Below are 17,160 nucleotides of genomic sequence, written 5' to 3' on the forward strand. Positions count from 1 at the left end.
CTGTTTCTGGCAATTAAAAATATGAAGAAAATGTAAAGCTCCCAAACTTTATCACCATATATCTCCTTTAAAAACAAAGATAGAAAGCTGAAATGGTGCACAATTGTAGAGGTAAAAGAAAACAATTGTCCATATTTTCGCTGGGATTACACTAATAAAACAGGAGATAGGGCAATTTGAAATGTAAAGGAAATGTAAAGCTCCAAAACATGATCACCTTAGATCTCCTACAAAAATACATCTAGAAAACTGGAATTGTGCACAGTTGTAAAAAGGTAAAATAGTATTATAATTGTCCAGATTTTTGCTGGGAATACACCAATAAAACAGGAGATACAGCAATTAGAAATATGAATGAAACTTAAAGTTCCCAAACTTTATCACCTTTTATCTCCCTTAAAAATACAGCTAGAAAACTGCAATTGTTCACATTGAAGAGAAAAATAACTCCATATTTTCGTAAACTTCGCATTGAATCTTTATGTTTGGTAAATTTCATTTCCGAAAATAAACTATTCTCAGGTGTATGTTGATGTTGATCCACGCGCACAAGTTTTTTGCCTGATTTCTCAAGTTAGACAATTTTTTTTTTTGTGATATTTGTTTTATAAAAATCTATTTTTGATTCTAATCTTTCAAAAATTTGTTTTAATTCATTATTACATTTTAAGTCTATCAGGAAGTAATAAACAAATTTGACGAATCTCTTGGGCCATAAAATTATTCAAGGCGGCTGCGGATTACCCACCCTTGAATTAGATATTAATTTAGCTTTTCATTTAGCTTACCTATTAAAAGTTGACTTATTAAATTAGTGTTAAACCTCACAGGCATTTGTCTGTATAGTAGCATCATTATCGCAGATTTTGTAAGTTGTATTAGCAGCTGATCTACTCTTTTTAAATTCTGTACTGATGGTCGGCAAATTCTTGTAACCAACCCTACCATTGGAATGCTGCTGCTCTGTTTGAAATGGCATTTCTTGTGTACATCTGTACATAGATTATATTTACTTATACCATTTCTTTTTTTCAGAAACAGCGCCCCCAGCAAGTGTTGAAATCGGACAAGAGCCATTTATAGCTGAAATAAAACGACTTCGTGAAAGATTGGTCACGTTAGAAGCAGAAAATGCATCTTTAAATATGAAATTAAATCAACAACAATGGGAAGTAGAACATCGGCTGGCAGAAATTGAAATGCAAATCTGTGGTGCATCAAGTGCTGATAGTTCTGCTGAAGACAATGAGAGAAATAAAGAAAGTATCATTTAACATACAGGTGACATGATTACTGCATGTTTTGTGACAGTGATAGTGTAAACATTTGTTTTTGAAAAGTGGAAGTTGAAATGCAGCCATTGTAACAGTGAATTATATATTTCAAAAACGCTGAAAAGAATTTGCAAAACAACTCACTTTAAAATTATCAAAAAATTACAATATAAACTAATTCATATAAATTTTTGTTTTTCTTTTTGTACTTCACCGAAAATATTGGAACTGTTTACAGAAGTGAGGAGTTCGTTTTTAAGAACTCGTAGATGCTAAGAAAAGAAAAACTATATAAATAATTTTTAAGATCAGAAATTTGCCTTTGAAATACTGGAAATAATTACTTCTTAACCAAGAATCAAATTAAAATGAATGTATAAATAATTGATGTAAAAAGTTTTGTTTGTATAGTGATCAGATTACAAACATTAGCTAACATAAGTAATACATTTATGTATTAAATATACATTCATTAAGTGGGTATTAACAACGAAAATTAAATAAAAACAGAGTGGGTGCAGGCAGCATGAAACTAACAAGCATTTCGGATATTTAAATGCAGCACTCTAGAATCGAAATTCCAAAAGTACCTCTAAGGAGAACCCTTAAACGGACCAGCCTTAAACCTTTGTAAACCATTTAAATTTAGTTCCGAAATTTCTTTGAAAAATTCTGAAATTTCAAAATTTTTTTTTATAAGTATTTATATTCCGTTATCGTTAGAGGCACAGAATGTGCTCAAATTAATGTTTTGAAGTTTGCTATATTAAGAAAACAAAATATTACATGAGAATCAAACCATCCAGAATTAGATTAAATCTTTGCCGTAAAATATTTATTTATTTATTTTTGCAATTGATTTTATAACTTTAGAGCGCTGATTAATTTAAAAATAAAGTAAATGATGATTATAAGTTTATTGAAGAAAGAAAATCCGAGGATTTAGGCATAATTACCGACAATGAGAATTGAGAATTACCAACAATCTTCGAAACGAACCTAAAAATACAAAATGAACAAGTTGTCTGGAAAGCGAGAGACGATTTGCAAAAGCACCGTCTCATGTAGTTCTTCGGATTCAATTGAATTGAGGATAGTGGAAAAGGGTCGAAAACAGGTCTCTCAGGGAACGAACAGAATGACACACCTTGAAAAACTGGGAATAATAAGATCTCTTCTAATTGCAATGCATGTGGAACAAGACTCACCCAATGCTCTATTCTAATACTTGATTGAATATTTGTTTACATTCCTTAGTTATGGATGTAAAAGGAGTGGCTGTAAGCCAAATCCTCTGCGCCTAGAAGTTCTATAGTGGCTCCTTAAAGTTTCAGTATTGTACGTAAATGATGGCACAAAACTTAAGTTTTTGAAAGTGGATGTGTGTAAGATGAGTTAGATCGATCGTAAATTATAATCTACTATCAGGTGGATTCCCAAGCCTGTTTTAAATATAAAGTGAACCCTTATAATTATTACCTTTCTTACATTTAAGCGCAAAACAACTGTAAAAACTTCTGGTTTCAGCCCTTATTTCAAAATTGGGGTATATATCCAGTATGAGTTATATTTAATACACATTTATAAAACAAGAACTTAAAAATAAATCATTAAAAAAAGATTTGAAGCTTGGGACAATTTGACGCTTTCACACAAATACAAAAGGAAGATTGGGCTTTGATATATTGGCTATGAAATGTGGATTCAACAGAAAGGATTCCTTCTACAGAAATATTTCAGGAAAACGAACGATTTGCGGATAAAAACTATTAGAAATAATGAATCCTGCTGAAACTAACAAGGCACTTATTCCTAAAATTAGCTGCAGAAGTTAGGTGAAACCAAGCCGTTGACAATTAATCAATTTTAAGACACAGATCTATCGTTTTCTGATAATTTCTTTTTATTCCCATCGTACACGATTATTTTAGTTTGAATATTAATTTAATAATTTAATGGCAGATTCAGAACGTGAGGATCTATCTAAGGCCACATTACTGAGGGATCTCCTACTTAGTTGGAATAACCGTAGCGCTGAGACTTTAACTTGATTTATCATATCACACCAAAAGATATGTTATTATTGTAAAAAATAAAATTCATAGGCAAAATACAATAGTTCTGGGTCATTTATACATATTAAATATGTAATATCAACATTCTTATAACAAATAAATGTAAAATAAAAATTTATATTTAATAATTCAACAACATATTTAGTAATTACTTTTATTGGGAATAACTTCATTTGAACAGCAAATTTACTTCAGCTGTGCAACATAAACTCGAAATATACCAATTTACGATGTTGTAATTTTTCATTTAAAACAAATAAATATTAGGCCATTAATCATTCCTAAAATGCTTTATTATATTTTTACAATTAATAATAATTTTACATATTTTTTGCATTTGAGATCGGAAATTGGTACTAAATCAATTAATTGATTTAAACCAAAAACAAGTCACTTTTTTCACTTCATGTTTAGAATGCGAAAAATTAAAAGAACAAATAATTTTCACATGAGCTTCTTATTGCCAGACATAAAAAATATTAATTAAACTTTACAATTTAGTATTTTTATTATTTAATTCTAAAAATATTAGTATTACAATACAAATTATATTTTTTTGCTTTTAGTTTGCACTTTCTAAGATTTTGGTGTCCATAATTCAGAAACGAAAACTAGCTATAATTTTTTTGCATATGAAATTACCTTAAACAAACTAAGGAAAATCTGCCTGCATAATTCAAATCCAAATCTTTCGCAAAAGGTTGGCTGTTCACAAACGTGATTTATTTATCTTCTGACTTTCCAACTTAGAAAATCTTCTGGTGATTATTCAGAAGCACAAATAAATACTTTTAAATCACAGTTTTCCTGAATTGATTTCTAAAAATGCTTATTTTATTTTATTTTTTTTTCTTATATACCGAGTCAGACTCGGTGAGTCTATCTACCTGAACAAATCATAGTGTAGAAAAGAAAGTTAGAAATCATAGGTGACCTTTAGTAACAATCAGCGAAAAAATTTAATTTACAGTTCTTATTTACTAGATTTTGCAAATCAAATTATCTGTTTTTGAACAAGATTAAATTTGTGTTGAAAAGATAGTTTCATTGTAATAAAATTTTGGAAATCTTATACTCTTAACCCTTAACTAAGACTACCATTTCTTTTTTCTCCGACCATGAAGTTTATTTAAAAAAATTCAAAGGAGGCTTTAAAACTGCAAACTCAAACCTTTACCAATCAGAGTACTTAATACTTAAAAACTTGGTGTGAATCATCGAGGCTTTTTTGAATGTTAGAAAATTTCATCGTTTAAATCGGTATCTTTAATTAAATCAAGGGAACAGAAGGTCATACAATGGTCCACTTCTTTGTCCGCTATTCTCTGAAGACTTCAGTATTCCAAGCATTACAAAGTAAGAATAAAGTATCGAAAAATTATGTGTTAAATATGTGATCATATTTGTTTGCTCGTTGATTTTGTTTGAACATGTATTAGATAATTTCAATTTTTTTATTTCTACGATGCGAAGTTCCCGCTGAGAATTGTGTCAAAATGTTGACCAAAGTTCAAAAATTATATCAGATCTAGGGTAGTTCATCGTGTTTATAAAATTTTCATAGCTAAATTACTGCGGAAAATTCATGAACACGAATAAATTATCATTTTACTCAAATAGAGGTTTTCAATCTAAAGTCCCCAGTGAAAGAGAGTGTGTGAAGATCTCATGACAACACCAAAAAACGATAACAGAGAACGTTAAATGCTAAGCTAAATTTTTGAATGTTGGGGCATCATTAAAAATTTCTCAAATGAATGTTGTAAGACCATTTATATCTGTTGAAATTTGATTTATAAAAGCCTTCTTCTTAGTCCCCACAAAATAGGTGGTACTGTTGAATAAAACCAAATGTGTTCTCCTCTCTAAAACTATTCAACTGTAAATACACTAATAAGAGGTATGGAAAGTGTGAACTGTATAGCATTACTGTTCCTTTCTGAAGTTGACGGTTTCACGGTTTTGAAAACAAAAAAAAATCACATCCATTAATTGGGTTTTCCATTTTACTATTATTTTCGTTACTTTATTATTTACCTAATAATGCTAAGAACTATGTAATAGTTTGTTGTATACTTGAATAAATCTTTGGTACTGCTTAGGCAATACTAAAACTTGCACTCTTACAGTAAAACAATTATTTCCTTATCATTAAGAAAGAAGATAGATTCAAAAGTTTTCATTAAAATAAATCATCACAACTAGTAAAAAAAAAAAAAATTCAAAATGAAATTCGATTTAAAAAGATTAGTATTTTTTTCGTTAATAATAGGCCTGTACTTTTATCAGAAAAGTACTGATTTAAATATGACAAAAAAGTTATTTTCCTTGCGATATTACATTCATGTGGTGTTCAGAAAGTTATTGTAAATATTTATGTATTCAACGTCAGTTTAGGTGTTAAATCTAAATGTCTACTGTACTTAGCAGTAAACAAAATTTATATATTTTCTTCAAAAGCTATTGTTTGTTATTGTTTACTAAATTATAAATTTATCTTTTTGATAGATATTTGGTCAAATCACTGTAGTAAAAAGAGAAGTATAATAATAATTATTATTATAACAACACATTGAATTTAGAGTTTAAATAAATGACTACTAAAAATTCTAAATTAGTGTGGATGTATATTTAAACTAATTAATGAACTAATTTTAGTTATTAACAAATATGCCAAAAATTTATTTAATTTGCCAACATTAAATTTCTTTTTGTATTTTATGTTAAACTGAAATTTGCTGTTTCTTATTTACTTATATAGTGTTAAATTTGTATTAATTTTAAATTTATTTCAAGTTAATCTACATTTATCTATTGTGATAAGATTCCAACGAGCAATTTAGAAATATTTCACACTTTCAACTGCTTCTTTTAAGTAAGCAGGAAGGTACAATTTTCATTTTTATCGTTGTTTACTAGCAGCACAAAATTTTATTATAGTACTTCATTGGCATATTTCTGTTTAGGTTAAACAAAGACATAATTTATTATTCATTTTTTTATTTTACTAATTTTTTTAAAGAATTATTTATTAAATAAATATATTGCCAAAATACTGATAATACAATATTTTAAAAGACTGTTAGAGTTGGCTCAAGATCAAGATCCAAAACATTTTTAATACAAATTTAACAAAATTGACCAAAAAATGTTGTATCTTAAGTCATTTTAATGAATCTAGAATGTATTTTTAGATTGTTAATAAATTCTGCTTAATTTATCTAGCTGAAATAAAAATTACGATATTATAAATAGCAATTTGTACTGGACTGCTAGGCTCCTGACGGCAAAATTGCCTAATGCGGGCATAGGTTAAAAAAATATATTTTTTGTTAAATACAGTGTTAATTAAATTTTTTATATCGTAGTCACATCTTTCAATCACTTCGTAGTATGAATAGAGCCACTATTTTAATTAGGGTACAATAATATCTCGGAGTGGAAATTTCGTCCAAAATTTGTTTACATTAGATTTCTGCAGTTTTCAAAGCAAAAAATGAATTTGGAAATTGCTGATCCTTTTCTTAGAATGCATAGTATAATGAAGATTACGCTCAAGGTAATCAAGGTTACTCGAGTTACTAACAGCAGGCCTTCTCTATGGGAACCCACCCGCAGGCCAAATCTTACCCCGCCGTGATGTTTCTATTGTCTTGTTAGGAAAAAAAAAAACATAAATTACATAAGTAAATAACTTATTTATAAAATTCAGTAGTTTAAAGACGGTTTTTTTAGTAAGGTAAAGAACAAATACTTCACCAGTGGCGTTTTCCTCATATCTTAGCGAGATTTTCCGTAACCTTCGAAAATTATGGGCAGAATGCAGCAAAAATGGCATAGAGTGCTCAAGAGTCGCTGCTGGCGACTGTTTGCAGATTCGTCACGCTGAAGTCGAAGCACAAACACTTGTGCAACACTGGACACATTTAACATTTGTTAATGGACAATTTTCACAAAAACGCTATGCCATCTGCTAGAAAGTTTTGCAGCCTCATTATTATCTTGACTTTCTAAACAGTATCAATTTACTGTGAATTGAATTGAATCAGAACTGCGGATCACCGAATGACAGTGAGCGATTGGGTCACAAAATCCTATCGTATCTCGCTCATCCCAATTTGCGCCTAGACTAGATAAAATCGAAGCACAGTCACTGAGAGGTGTGTACTGTCACAAAGAATGTTGATCCATGCTCTTCTGTTTACTAGTCGAAGTCCTTGCAATTCGATAGTTGGTTATTTTTATTCGTGTTACATTTGAAACGGAATGATATAGGTGTCTGTTTTTTGGTTTCTTTTTAGTTTACATCACTTTTCGAGGTTTGATACTCTTTTTAGCTACTGCAGATTCTTCTATCTTCAGTAATGGATTATGAAGATGGAGACATGCCGAATTTCACGGAATTAGGATGGCTAAAATATAAGAATGAATATTAATGAATAATGAACTTTTAATCATGACATTTCTTTACATATCTCTCATTAACATAATCTACAATAAAGTGTTTTTTAATCTTACTATTTTGTATGGGCCAAATAGATTCTTTGTCTATGTATATCGAAATGAACGTAAAATTGATGCAATATACTAGCCAAAAAAAAAAAAAAAATTGTAGGTTCATAATTATTTAATTCGTCTAGTTCATATAAGAAATGCCTATGACAAAAAACAAAGAGAGAAATAATAAGTTTTCGATAAGGAGTTTCCTTCTCCAGAATTCAGTAAAAATATTATAATAGCTATATTTCCGAGTTGAAAATTAAAATTTGAACCGGAGAAATGGCTTAGAGAATCTTACCTGAGATATTCTGATCTGCCTGTTGGTCATCTAAAAAGTCGGTCAGATATTAGAAAAGTCTACGAATTCTATATTCATCCGTCACTTTTTCATCAATTTCAGACTGCTTTATTTTAACATTTCTAAAGAAGCTTATGACCTGTCTAGTTTTAAATGAAAATCTTCGATTAGCTAGAAGAGATATCAGTTTTCACACAAACACACTCGGAGAGGAGGGTAGAGTATGTACTTGTTTAATACTAATTGCTCACGAGAAAAATTAGATTAAAACAAAAAACTAGATCGCTTTACTTCCTTCCCAACGACTCTTTTTCAATTTTGGAATTTTACATATATTTGGGATCCCTGTTATTGTTATTCAGGCAATGAGCTGGCAAAAAAAGAAACTAATTAAAAAAATATTTCAAGGAGTTGAATAGGGATATTCTTGAAACTTCTTTTTCTTGGGATAATTTTACTTATGGCTTTTTTTAAACACTCCATTTTTTGTTTTGTTTTCGTTAAAAGGCTAAATAAACATGAAAATCTCCAGCATGCAAAATGATAAATAAATGATTGAATAAATACCCAACCAACAAATAGAATTTAAAATCATAATGTTAGAGTTCCTCTCGACCATTTCTATCCTCTGTAACGTCCGTCTGGAGTTCGGAGTCACCTTGTTCGTCTTACTAATCGATGTACTCTTCATTATGCGGTTTAAGACGATTGGAATAGACTAGTCTGGACTACTATCTAGACTACTATCAGAAAATTGTATTTACACAGAAACCATTTTAAAAATAAATATAATACATTTTGACAAATGTTGTCATCTACTTCTTAATCAAAAAGCTGCCTGGCTTGTACAGTTACGTTAAATAAAATGCAAGCTTGAGAAGTGTTGGAATAAAAATTATCATTATTTCCTTTTATATTTTAGTGTGCTATTTCTAAAATACCTTGGAATTTCCCAAAAATAATTCTCATAATAGACTAACCAATTTATAAATGGCATTAAGTATGAAAAGATGAGATGAGTCATATATTATTAAATTATTGCAATGGTTTCATGCAAAACATTTGTATTTTATATAATGTTGTGGTCAAAGTAATTATTTCCAGCTTTTGTTGCTCTGTTTAAATATTGCAAAAAAAAGAAAGAAATAGTTAAATGTATTTCGTTCTTTCATTGCGAATAATATACATATATATATAATGTTTAGAAGATTTTAAATAAATAAAAACTATCGTGGCACAATACTTTCTCATCGTAAACATATTTTAAAAATAATTGAAATTTTAATTTTTTTGAAATATTGAACTTAAGATTAGAGGAACTTATTAAATTTCAAGAGTGAAATTAGTGAATTATGGCTATTTTTACACTAATAAAATAATTAGATTGTTCATTGAGTCTGATTGAAGTGGAAGCAAAATCATTAATCCAAATATTAATGTCTCTTTCTCAAATCAAAAAAGCATTTTCCAACTTTCCAATTTGATAAATTCTTTTTGGAATATAATCCTCTTTCCTAGCAAGACAATGATTAAGCAACGTTTGACCACACGGTAATAAGCCTGAGACGAGAGAGTTTATTAAACGTTCTACATTCTTAAAAAAAAATAGCATACATTCAATTAGCGAACAAAATCATACATCTAATAAGAATAATTCTGAGTTTGGAATAGTTTTTTTTATAACCAAAAAAGAAAGTAGTTAACATAAGCAAAATTAAAGATAAAGAAAATTCGGCTAAAATACAATACAATTTTGGGAACAATATTATCGATTACAAACGATTGACAGTTTAAATTTAAATTATTACAAAATCCAATTTTTATTTTCTCTTACTCTATTATAAGAGAAGATACTGTAAATTTTAGATTTTGAGTACTCCTGTTATTTTAAGTTTTACTGTGAGTTCTCAACAGAGTTTTTTTTACAGAGTTTGTTTGGTTTTCTTTTTTGCTCGGTGGTTCTTCTTGTAACTACAAATTCATGTTTTATGTTGTTTAAAAAATTATTTACCAAATACTTTACGTTCTGAGAAATTATCTCTGGGCAATTAGAACAGATTTTTCGGGCTTTGAGTTTTTTTAAGTTGTTCTATGATTTCTGATCACTAAGCTGAATTAATTGTTCCTTTAACTAATCATCTAATTATTTTAATACTACAACTTTTTTATCACTTATTGCATAAAAATGGTTCCACCTTTTTTATTGTCTCAATCGAACATGTCTGAAACCTGAATCCATACAGTCTCCTACTAGTAGTTTATTTTTTAACATACAGGGTATAATTCTATTTATAAGTTGTTTTTTTTAAACTAAACTCCAAAGGAATCAAACTGATAAGATTTAATCAAGTCAAGCTTATATTTTTCTACAATATTTATCACCTATTAGCTTCTATGTACTCTTCTATTGCTACCAATTTTAGTTAATAACTTGTTAAATATTATTTTTAGTTTTTTTTCTTTTATTATGTCTGATTTATTTTTCTTTTTTATTTATTTTTTTTTAGTATTTTTCAATTCGCACAGTACTTTATTAATTTTAATTTTTGGTTGAAAGTGTCAGGCCAGAATGTTTAAGAGCAGGGTTTTATTGATTATTTGATACTATATTTACTTCTTTACCTTTGCACTTTTAATTTTTCTAATACTTACTTCTGCTATTTGCAAGATGTCGAAAACTCCGAATTCCAAATACAAATGATACGTTTACTTCTTTGTAGAAAGGATATTTATAAATAAAGTACTTTTGAAATTAATTCGTTCGTTCTCTTTCTCTACTTCATTCTCAGAAAAATTCATCCAGTTGCACCTTTCAGTTCTCATAGTAAATTGTTTAGGTGAATCAGAATTATTTTTGTCGCCAGGAGCTGTTTCTATGTTTGCAGAAATTCTTACATTTATGGTGTTTTGATTCAATTTTTCTATTGTAGTGTTGTCAAGGTGTTTTTGCCCTCCAAAAGCAAATTGGTCTATGTTACTCCACATTAGTGTTTGCCATATTGCCATATTAGTGCAGTAATTTTTTCACGATTCCAGTTTTCTTTCTTGTCCAAGTATTCTTCCTGCTTATGCTCTCAAATTTAAATTGTTTTGCAGTCGCTAAAGCAATCGTTTCGTATCTGTAACTATAGTCTGTAACTACTTTTGCAAAAAAGTAAACATCTTGGTTATGGTGTCAAATTATGTTCTAGATCGATGAGTTATTATTATTTTTATTATTACTATCCTGCTTCACTCATTATATTAACTATAAGGAAAGTTAGAAAAATATTGCGAATTCTATTTCGGCTTATTGTATTATATGTAAATAAGGAGGTTTAATTGTTGGCACTGACAAAGAGCCAGCTGGAAAATTAAGCTGGCAAGTTAGTTGATTTTTTGTTTCCATTGTCAAATCCAGGTACACATTTTAACCTAGAAATACTTGCTACTCCACTTCTTGGTCTGTCTGGTGTAAGTGACCTCAATAAAATTTTTGTTTCAAATACTGTTGAATTTTGGATAAACTAATAATTTGTATTCTTTGTTAAATAAACAGGTCTGTCCCAGAGAAGTTGCCTTTGTTTTTAATATCTTTATTGAAATGTCTTTGGTAATTACGCGCCGCAGATTACTGCTTGCGATTAATTTTTGTGTGGCTACCGTAAGATAATATTTGCTGCGACAAACAAAGAACTATTGACGCTACGTCTTTTATTTTCACCAGAGAAATTCCTGAAATAAGGGCTTGTTTCCATATCTCTAATATATTTATTATTTTTTATTTTTTGGGCCCTTCCACCTTCTCACTGTTGAAATATATTTTTTTTTTTTAATTCACTAGCAACCTTTAAATGAACCATTTTTAAAATATACATCTACATAGCAGTATTACTGCATTTAAAATAGTCTTTCTTATCTTCACTTGAATGTTGTATTCAATTGCAAACAAAATTTAGTTGCCATATGAAATGGGACCAATCAGTTATGTTGGTAGCGTAAATAAATAAATAAATAAATAATAATAATAATAGTAATAAATGTGTATATTTGCTTAAAAAATAGACTAGTTTTTCTGTCATTTAGAACAATATTTTTTTGGGAGTACGATGTTAAAATAATTCCACGGTTTATTGCAAAACAATAATATAATATTCAATGTTGTAAATAGGTTCGTGAAAATCTAAGTTAAAATATACAAAGTTTTAGTGACTTTTTACAGTGTGTTTAAACAAATTTACACACTTATTGACTTTTAATATTTTCGTGATTCAAGTGTAATAAGAAAAACAAAAAGGAAATTATATTACCCACATTCTTTTTTTATTTTGCCAAAAAAAAAGTATAAACTCTGTATCAGAGTAATTTTCCATTAATTATATATACAAACAAATGATTAATACGATTCTAATATCTTAGAACATCATTTGCAAATGCACTATTGCATTTGTAATTGCAATTTTGTTAATTCATTAAAGACTAATTTCTTCTATAAAGCGTAAAATTTGTTGATTGTATGCATTTGTCTACTTAAAGAAAGTATTTATAATATTATGTGTTTATTGATTGTAAATAATAGTTTTAAGATAAATAATATGTAAATTTTATAATTACAATAGTCCCTTAGTACATGTATGCAGTTTTTGCTTTTCTGCACATCACTTCTTGAAATTATTGATATATTTTTCTAAAGAGTCATATTAGAAAGTGAAGAATCATGATAGAATCTGGTTTAAATCGCTCACAAAGATTAATTTTATTAGATCCTTACTTTAGTTTTCATTAAACTCCGAAATTTTCTGAGTGATAGTGATATTGACCTACTTTAGTAAACTAGAATCGTATCAAATTAAGTGATTGAATTCCCTATTAAGCTAATTAGGAAGTTAAAGGTTTTTTTTAATGTTGAGGTGAAGGAATTTAGTTGGAATTTTAATAACCTAATAACTGCAAAAAATAGAGAACGTATTAAAAGTGAATGTAAACTACTTGAGCACTTTTAGTCTGCATATCAAACTTTATTAAAAACAGGAAATTATGCTACACAACTTTGTGTCTTCAGGTATTTTAGGATTTTGCAAAGACGTTATATCAATCACAGCGCAGTGTTACAGAAATGCAATCGAATAAAATTGAAATCACTTGAACTGTAACAAAATGCAAAATAAAAGTTAATAAAATTATAATGAAAAATAAATTATATGTAATGCGCAAAATCAAGAAATATCTACTTCGTTAAAGCCATATTAAAACTGTCCTACCGGACAAGGGTTGATCGTCAAAAACTGCACGAAAAAGCGTAACGTTGAAAAACACCCAACTTTGACAATTTTTTCTTTTTTTCTATAAAAGATAAAATTCCCAAATTTTCTTTATAATATAGATCAAATCCTCCTTTATAACTGTAATTTCTTTGCTATAACACAGATCTGATAAATTTCGAGAAAAAAAATGCCGAAAATAAGAAAAAACGGCATTTTCAAAAAATGTTTTTGTTATTGTTTTTCTTGTTGTTACCTTTTTTGTAAACAACGTAGCGCCTAAACGTGTGAACCGATTTTAATGAATGATAATTCGAAATCAAAAATATATACAGTGGAGTGTCGGTTATCCGTCTATTCCAATTAACCGTCACTGTCCTCAGTATTTAAAAAAAAAAAAAAAAAATTATTTTAAAAAGAAAACTTTTTAAAAATTTATTTTAAGTGTACAGAAATTTTAAAGTGTACATCATTCGACAGTTTGTGGGTTTTTTCCTAAAAAGATCAACCACAAACAAAACCGCCCACAAAACCGATTAGATGTCGCAGAAATGTCTGCGAAATGCAGAAATACAATGGTATTCATTAATTTTAATACACAATAGAATGAATTGAATAATGAAAGATACCTGACCTTTAAGGCTTAAGCGTATAAACGTATAAAATATGTATACCAGTTAATACAAAGTTTTATTCACGTTAAAAAAAAGAATCTGGAAATTTTCCTGTTTTTTCCATTATCCGTCTATTCGACCATCCGTCACGTGTCCGGTCCCGGTCATGACGGATAACCGAGACTCCACTGTATTAATAAAAACAGATTAGTTGTACCTTCCAACCAGGGACCGGTAACAACAAACATTGGGTAAAACGATGTTGTATCGCTGTAACATACCACTGCGAATGAATTTATTTACAATTAATATAAACTTACTGGCTAGAAATTCCGATAACTCGGATGCTTGAAAGTCAGATGTTTAAATTACCTTCGTAATACTTCAATTCGTACTTCTCAATGGAACAGCTCACTCTACTCAGCCGTAATTGGACATGTCGCCAAGTAATGAAAAGCGTCTTCTATCTCAGTCCTATTGCACATGGATCAAAAAATACAATGGCTATGTCTGAAATTAATATCCCATATTAGACCTTTTAAGCTTCTAGCCAAATTAACGATTTGAGAGTTTGCTTAACATAGTATCTTCTCTGTCTGATCTACGTTATATCTATAGCTTTATCATCTCTAAAATTCCATGAAAGACGAATTGGACTGTAAGGATCCCAACAAATGGAGTTTTTTGAAGACGTGGGAAAGAAGGCTAGATTCATTAAGAACATATAACGGCTTTATTTGAAGAAATCTGAGTTCCTTAATTAAAGATGCATAAATTTAGAGGTGATTATAAGAACCGTGGGAAGTCTTCTGAGTTTTTTTTAAAGATGATAGGTCAGAGTTTATTAAAGGAAGGCTTGTCCTAGTGACTTCTTAAGAATGTTGGATTAGGTGCAATGATGTTGAAAAAGCAAAGCTAATTAATTAATTTATTCGACTCAAAAGACATCTAGAATGATTTCAATTCTTGGAAAGGATAACGATTATGGCCCTCGACGTAATTTTTTGTGGCCTACAATGTTCTGAAATAAAATGAAAATAGAAAAAAATTGTTAGGAAGAAAATATCGCTTAGGGGACATCAAGGCAATACCGTACACAAAATTCTCTCCCTCGTTAACCCTTTAGCTACTGATGATGAGTATAAACGTGGCTCAGTGCTTTACCTTGCGGGCGTGTATAAACATGCTGACTCAGTTCCGGCGACGTCTGGAAGTGATAAGTCTACCACTCTAAATGGAATTCCAGAATGATTAGGTTTTAAAAGTTTTGAGGTAAAAAAGAATAATTTTAGTTTCATGATTACATTAAATAGAAAAATATTTAAATAAAAGCAATTATTTACGGCTTTAATTATCCTATCCATATTTCTGAATTCTCACTTTAGAATAAAAATTTAACAAAATTTGTAAATGGTGATGAGGCCCGCGCGAATCTTGCCTGTAGCACCATCTGGCCTGTTTTAATTGACTTTGACGCCCCTGGTGAAGAGACTTGTAATGTGTGATTTATAAATTGATAACTGCATATCGTAAATTATAAATATAAATATCATATGATTCAAATATAGAATTTTAATTTAGGTTTATCTAATGGAATACATAGAAAAATAAAAAATGTTTACTCTTCCTAAAATGAGTTCACTTTTGTGTTAGAATTAATTTAGGTGTACTAGCTGTACTTTGATCTATTGCAGCTGTCTAAGGATCAATACTAGCTTCATAAAAGAACAGTCGACAATAGGATGCAGGACTTTCAATGGAGTCATACGTACAAAAAGGAACTGGATAAGTATTTAAAGGTATGCTTAAATGTATTTGATGGAAATCACGAGGATTGGAAATAGTTCAAACGAAGGTTTGAAATATTATTTATGAGCGACCTAGGCATCAACAATTCTGGGCAAAAACTATATTTTCTATGAAGGATGAGGCCAGATTATTTTAAAATATTGTTAGATCTTAGAGGACCTGCAATGGTGAATAAGCAAAGATTTTGGATAATATTCATTTATTAGTAGAATTTATCTAACATTGAAATTAAATTGGTTTAATTTCAATGTTAGATAAGTTCTACAAATGAACTCCTTCAAAGTTAGCTGTTTAAGTAACGTTCGCCAAACAGACTAGAACAGATGATTCAATTCAATGTAATTATGTAATGACACGAGATACAGTATTTTAGTTGATTAATGTATTTATTAATTATATAACAACAACAATATAGAAATATTGTTCATAAACTTAGGCACTTGAACACAAAAATTGAATAGTTTCTCTAACGACGATATAAATCTTCTAACAAGTCCTCCGTTGAGAAAATGTGTAACTGTTGTGGATCCAGATCAAACACTGAAGATAATGTGGAACTGAGTTTATTCTCGCATGACTCTTTTCTACAAAACAATAAATATGTGAATAAATGCTTACAAATATTAACAATTATGACGGTATTTACCACTTTTTATCTCTTTCTGAATCCAAAAACAAACCAGATTAACCAGCAAATTAACATACATACATATGTACATGTCTGAATACACAAATAACGTTTTTCAAAAAACACAAACTACATTTTAGTTACCGTTACAGCCGGTTAAAGTTATTCTAACACTCTAAAGTAGAAACTAGTAGTGCACTAACAAGGGTTTTAGATTAAAGTTATGTACTGGAAAAGAAAGTAGTACAAATAAAATATTTGCCCTTCCAAAAATGAGTTCACTTTTGTGTTAAAATTAATTTAGGTATTTTAGCAGTACTTTGATCTATTATATAATAGTATTTTCTATTTATAAAGTAAATTACTTAGAAATTATTGCTAGAATTGAAGAAAATACTTGACCTGCCGAAATTTTTTCCACTTCCTTTTGCATCATTAAGAAGTTGAGGTTTTTATATTGAAGGCAATTCTGGCGATTCTAGACAAGCTCTGTTCTTCTCCAATCCATTCATCTTTTCCTCATCGCTTGCGTTAGGAAGGTAATATTTAGGTTCTATCTTCCTTATTAACTGGGTTTACCCTTTCACTTTCTCACTCTATCATACCTTGCACTCCAGCATTTCTTCTGAGATATAATCGCAATACTCAAGCTAGTGCATTCGATTGTTCAGCCGCTAACTTGGTGTTGAGTTTTGCCCCTATTACTCATTCTGAACTCTTAC

The 17,160-nt window shown here is 29.3% G+C and overlaps 2 protein-coding genes and 1 long non-coding RNA gene across 13 annotated transcripts in view; 2 read left to right on the forward strand and 1 right to left on the reverse strand.

Annotated features, from left to right (window-relative positions):
- LOC141453498 (cyclic nucleotide-gated channel alpha-3-like) overlaps positions 1-11,955 on the forward strand; it is a 98,078-nt gene extending 86,123 nt beyond the window's left edge. For 4 of the 5 annotated variants that reach the window (XM_074126830.1, XM_074126828.1, XM_074126832.1 and 1 more), the window contains one exon: positions 1,036-11,955. In XM_074126830.1, coding sequence (XP_073982931.1) covers positions 1,036-1,274 — 239 coding nt within the window. In that variant the 3' untranslated portion in view covers positions 1,275-11,955. The remainder of the gene's footprint in view (positions 1-1,035) is intronic. The other variant, XM_074126829.1, reaches the window with a different exon arrangement.
- Positions 11,956-13,122: 1,167 nt separating this feature from the next.
- On the reverse strand, positions 13,123-15,485 carry LOC141453501 (uncharacterized). The gene is made up of 3 exons (XR_012458036.1): positions 15,166-15,485; positions 14,374-14,511; positions 13,123-13,273 (listed from the first exon to the last, which is right to left on the reverse strand). It is a non-coding gene; the product is annotated as an uncharacterized lncRNA (long non-coding RNA).
- A 112-nt stretch (positions 15,486-15,597) lies between these two features.
- LOC141453499 (tenascin-N-like) overlaps positions 15,598-17,160 on the forward strand; it is a 28,079-nt gene continuing 26,516 nt past the window's right edge. For all 7 annotated transcript variants that reach the window (XM_074126836.1, XM_074126834.1, XM_074126838.1 and 4 more), the window contains exon 1: positions 15,598-15,800. In XM_074126836.1, coding sequence (XP_073982937.1) covers positions 15,744-15,800 — 57 coding nt within the window. In that variant the 5' untranslated portion in view covers positions 15,598-15,743. The remainder of the gene's footprint in view (positions 15,801-17,160) is intronic.

Source organism: Rhodnius prolixus, unplaced genomic scaffold, assembly GCF_049639745.1.
Source record: "Rhodnius prolixus isolate KJV_2025 unplaced genomic scaffold, Rpr scaffold_3, whole genome shotgun sequence".
Taxonomy (NCBI): Eukaryota; Metazoa; Arthropoda; class Insecta; order Hemiptera; family Reduviidae; genus Rhodnius; species Rhodnius prolixus.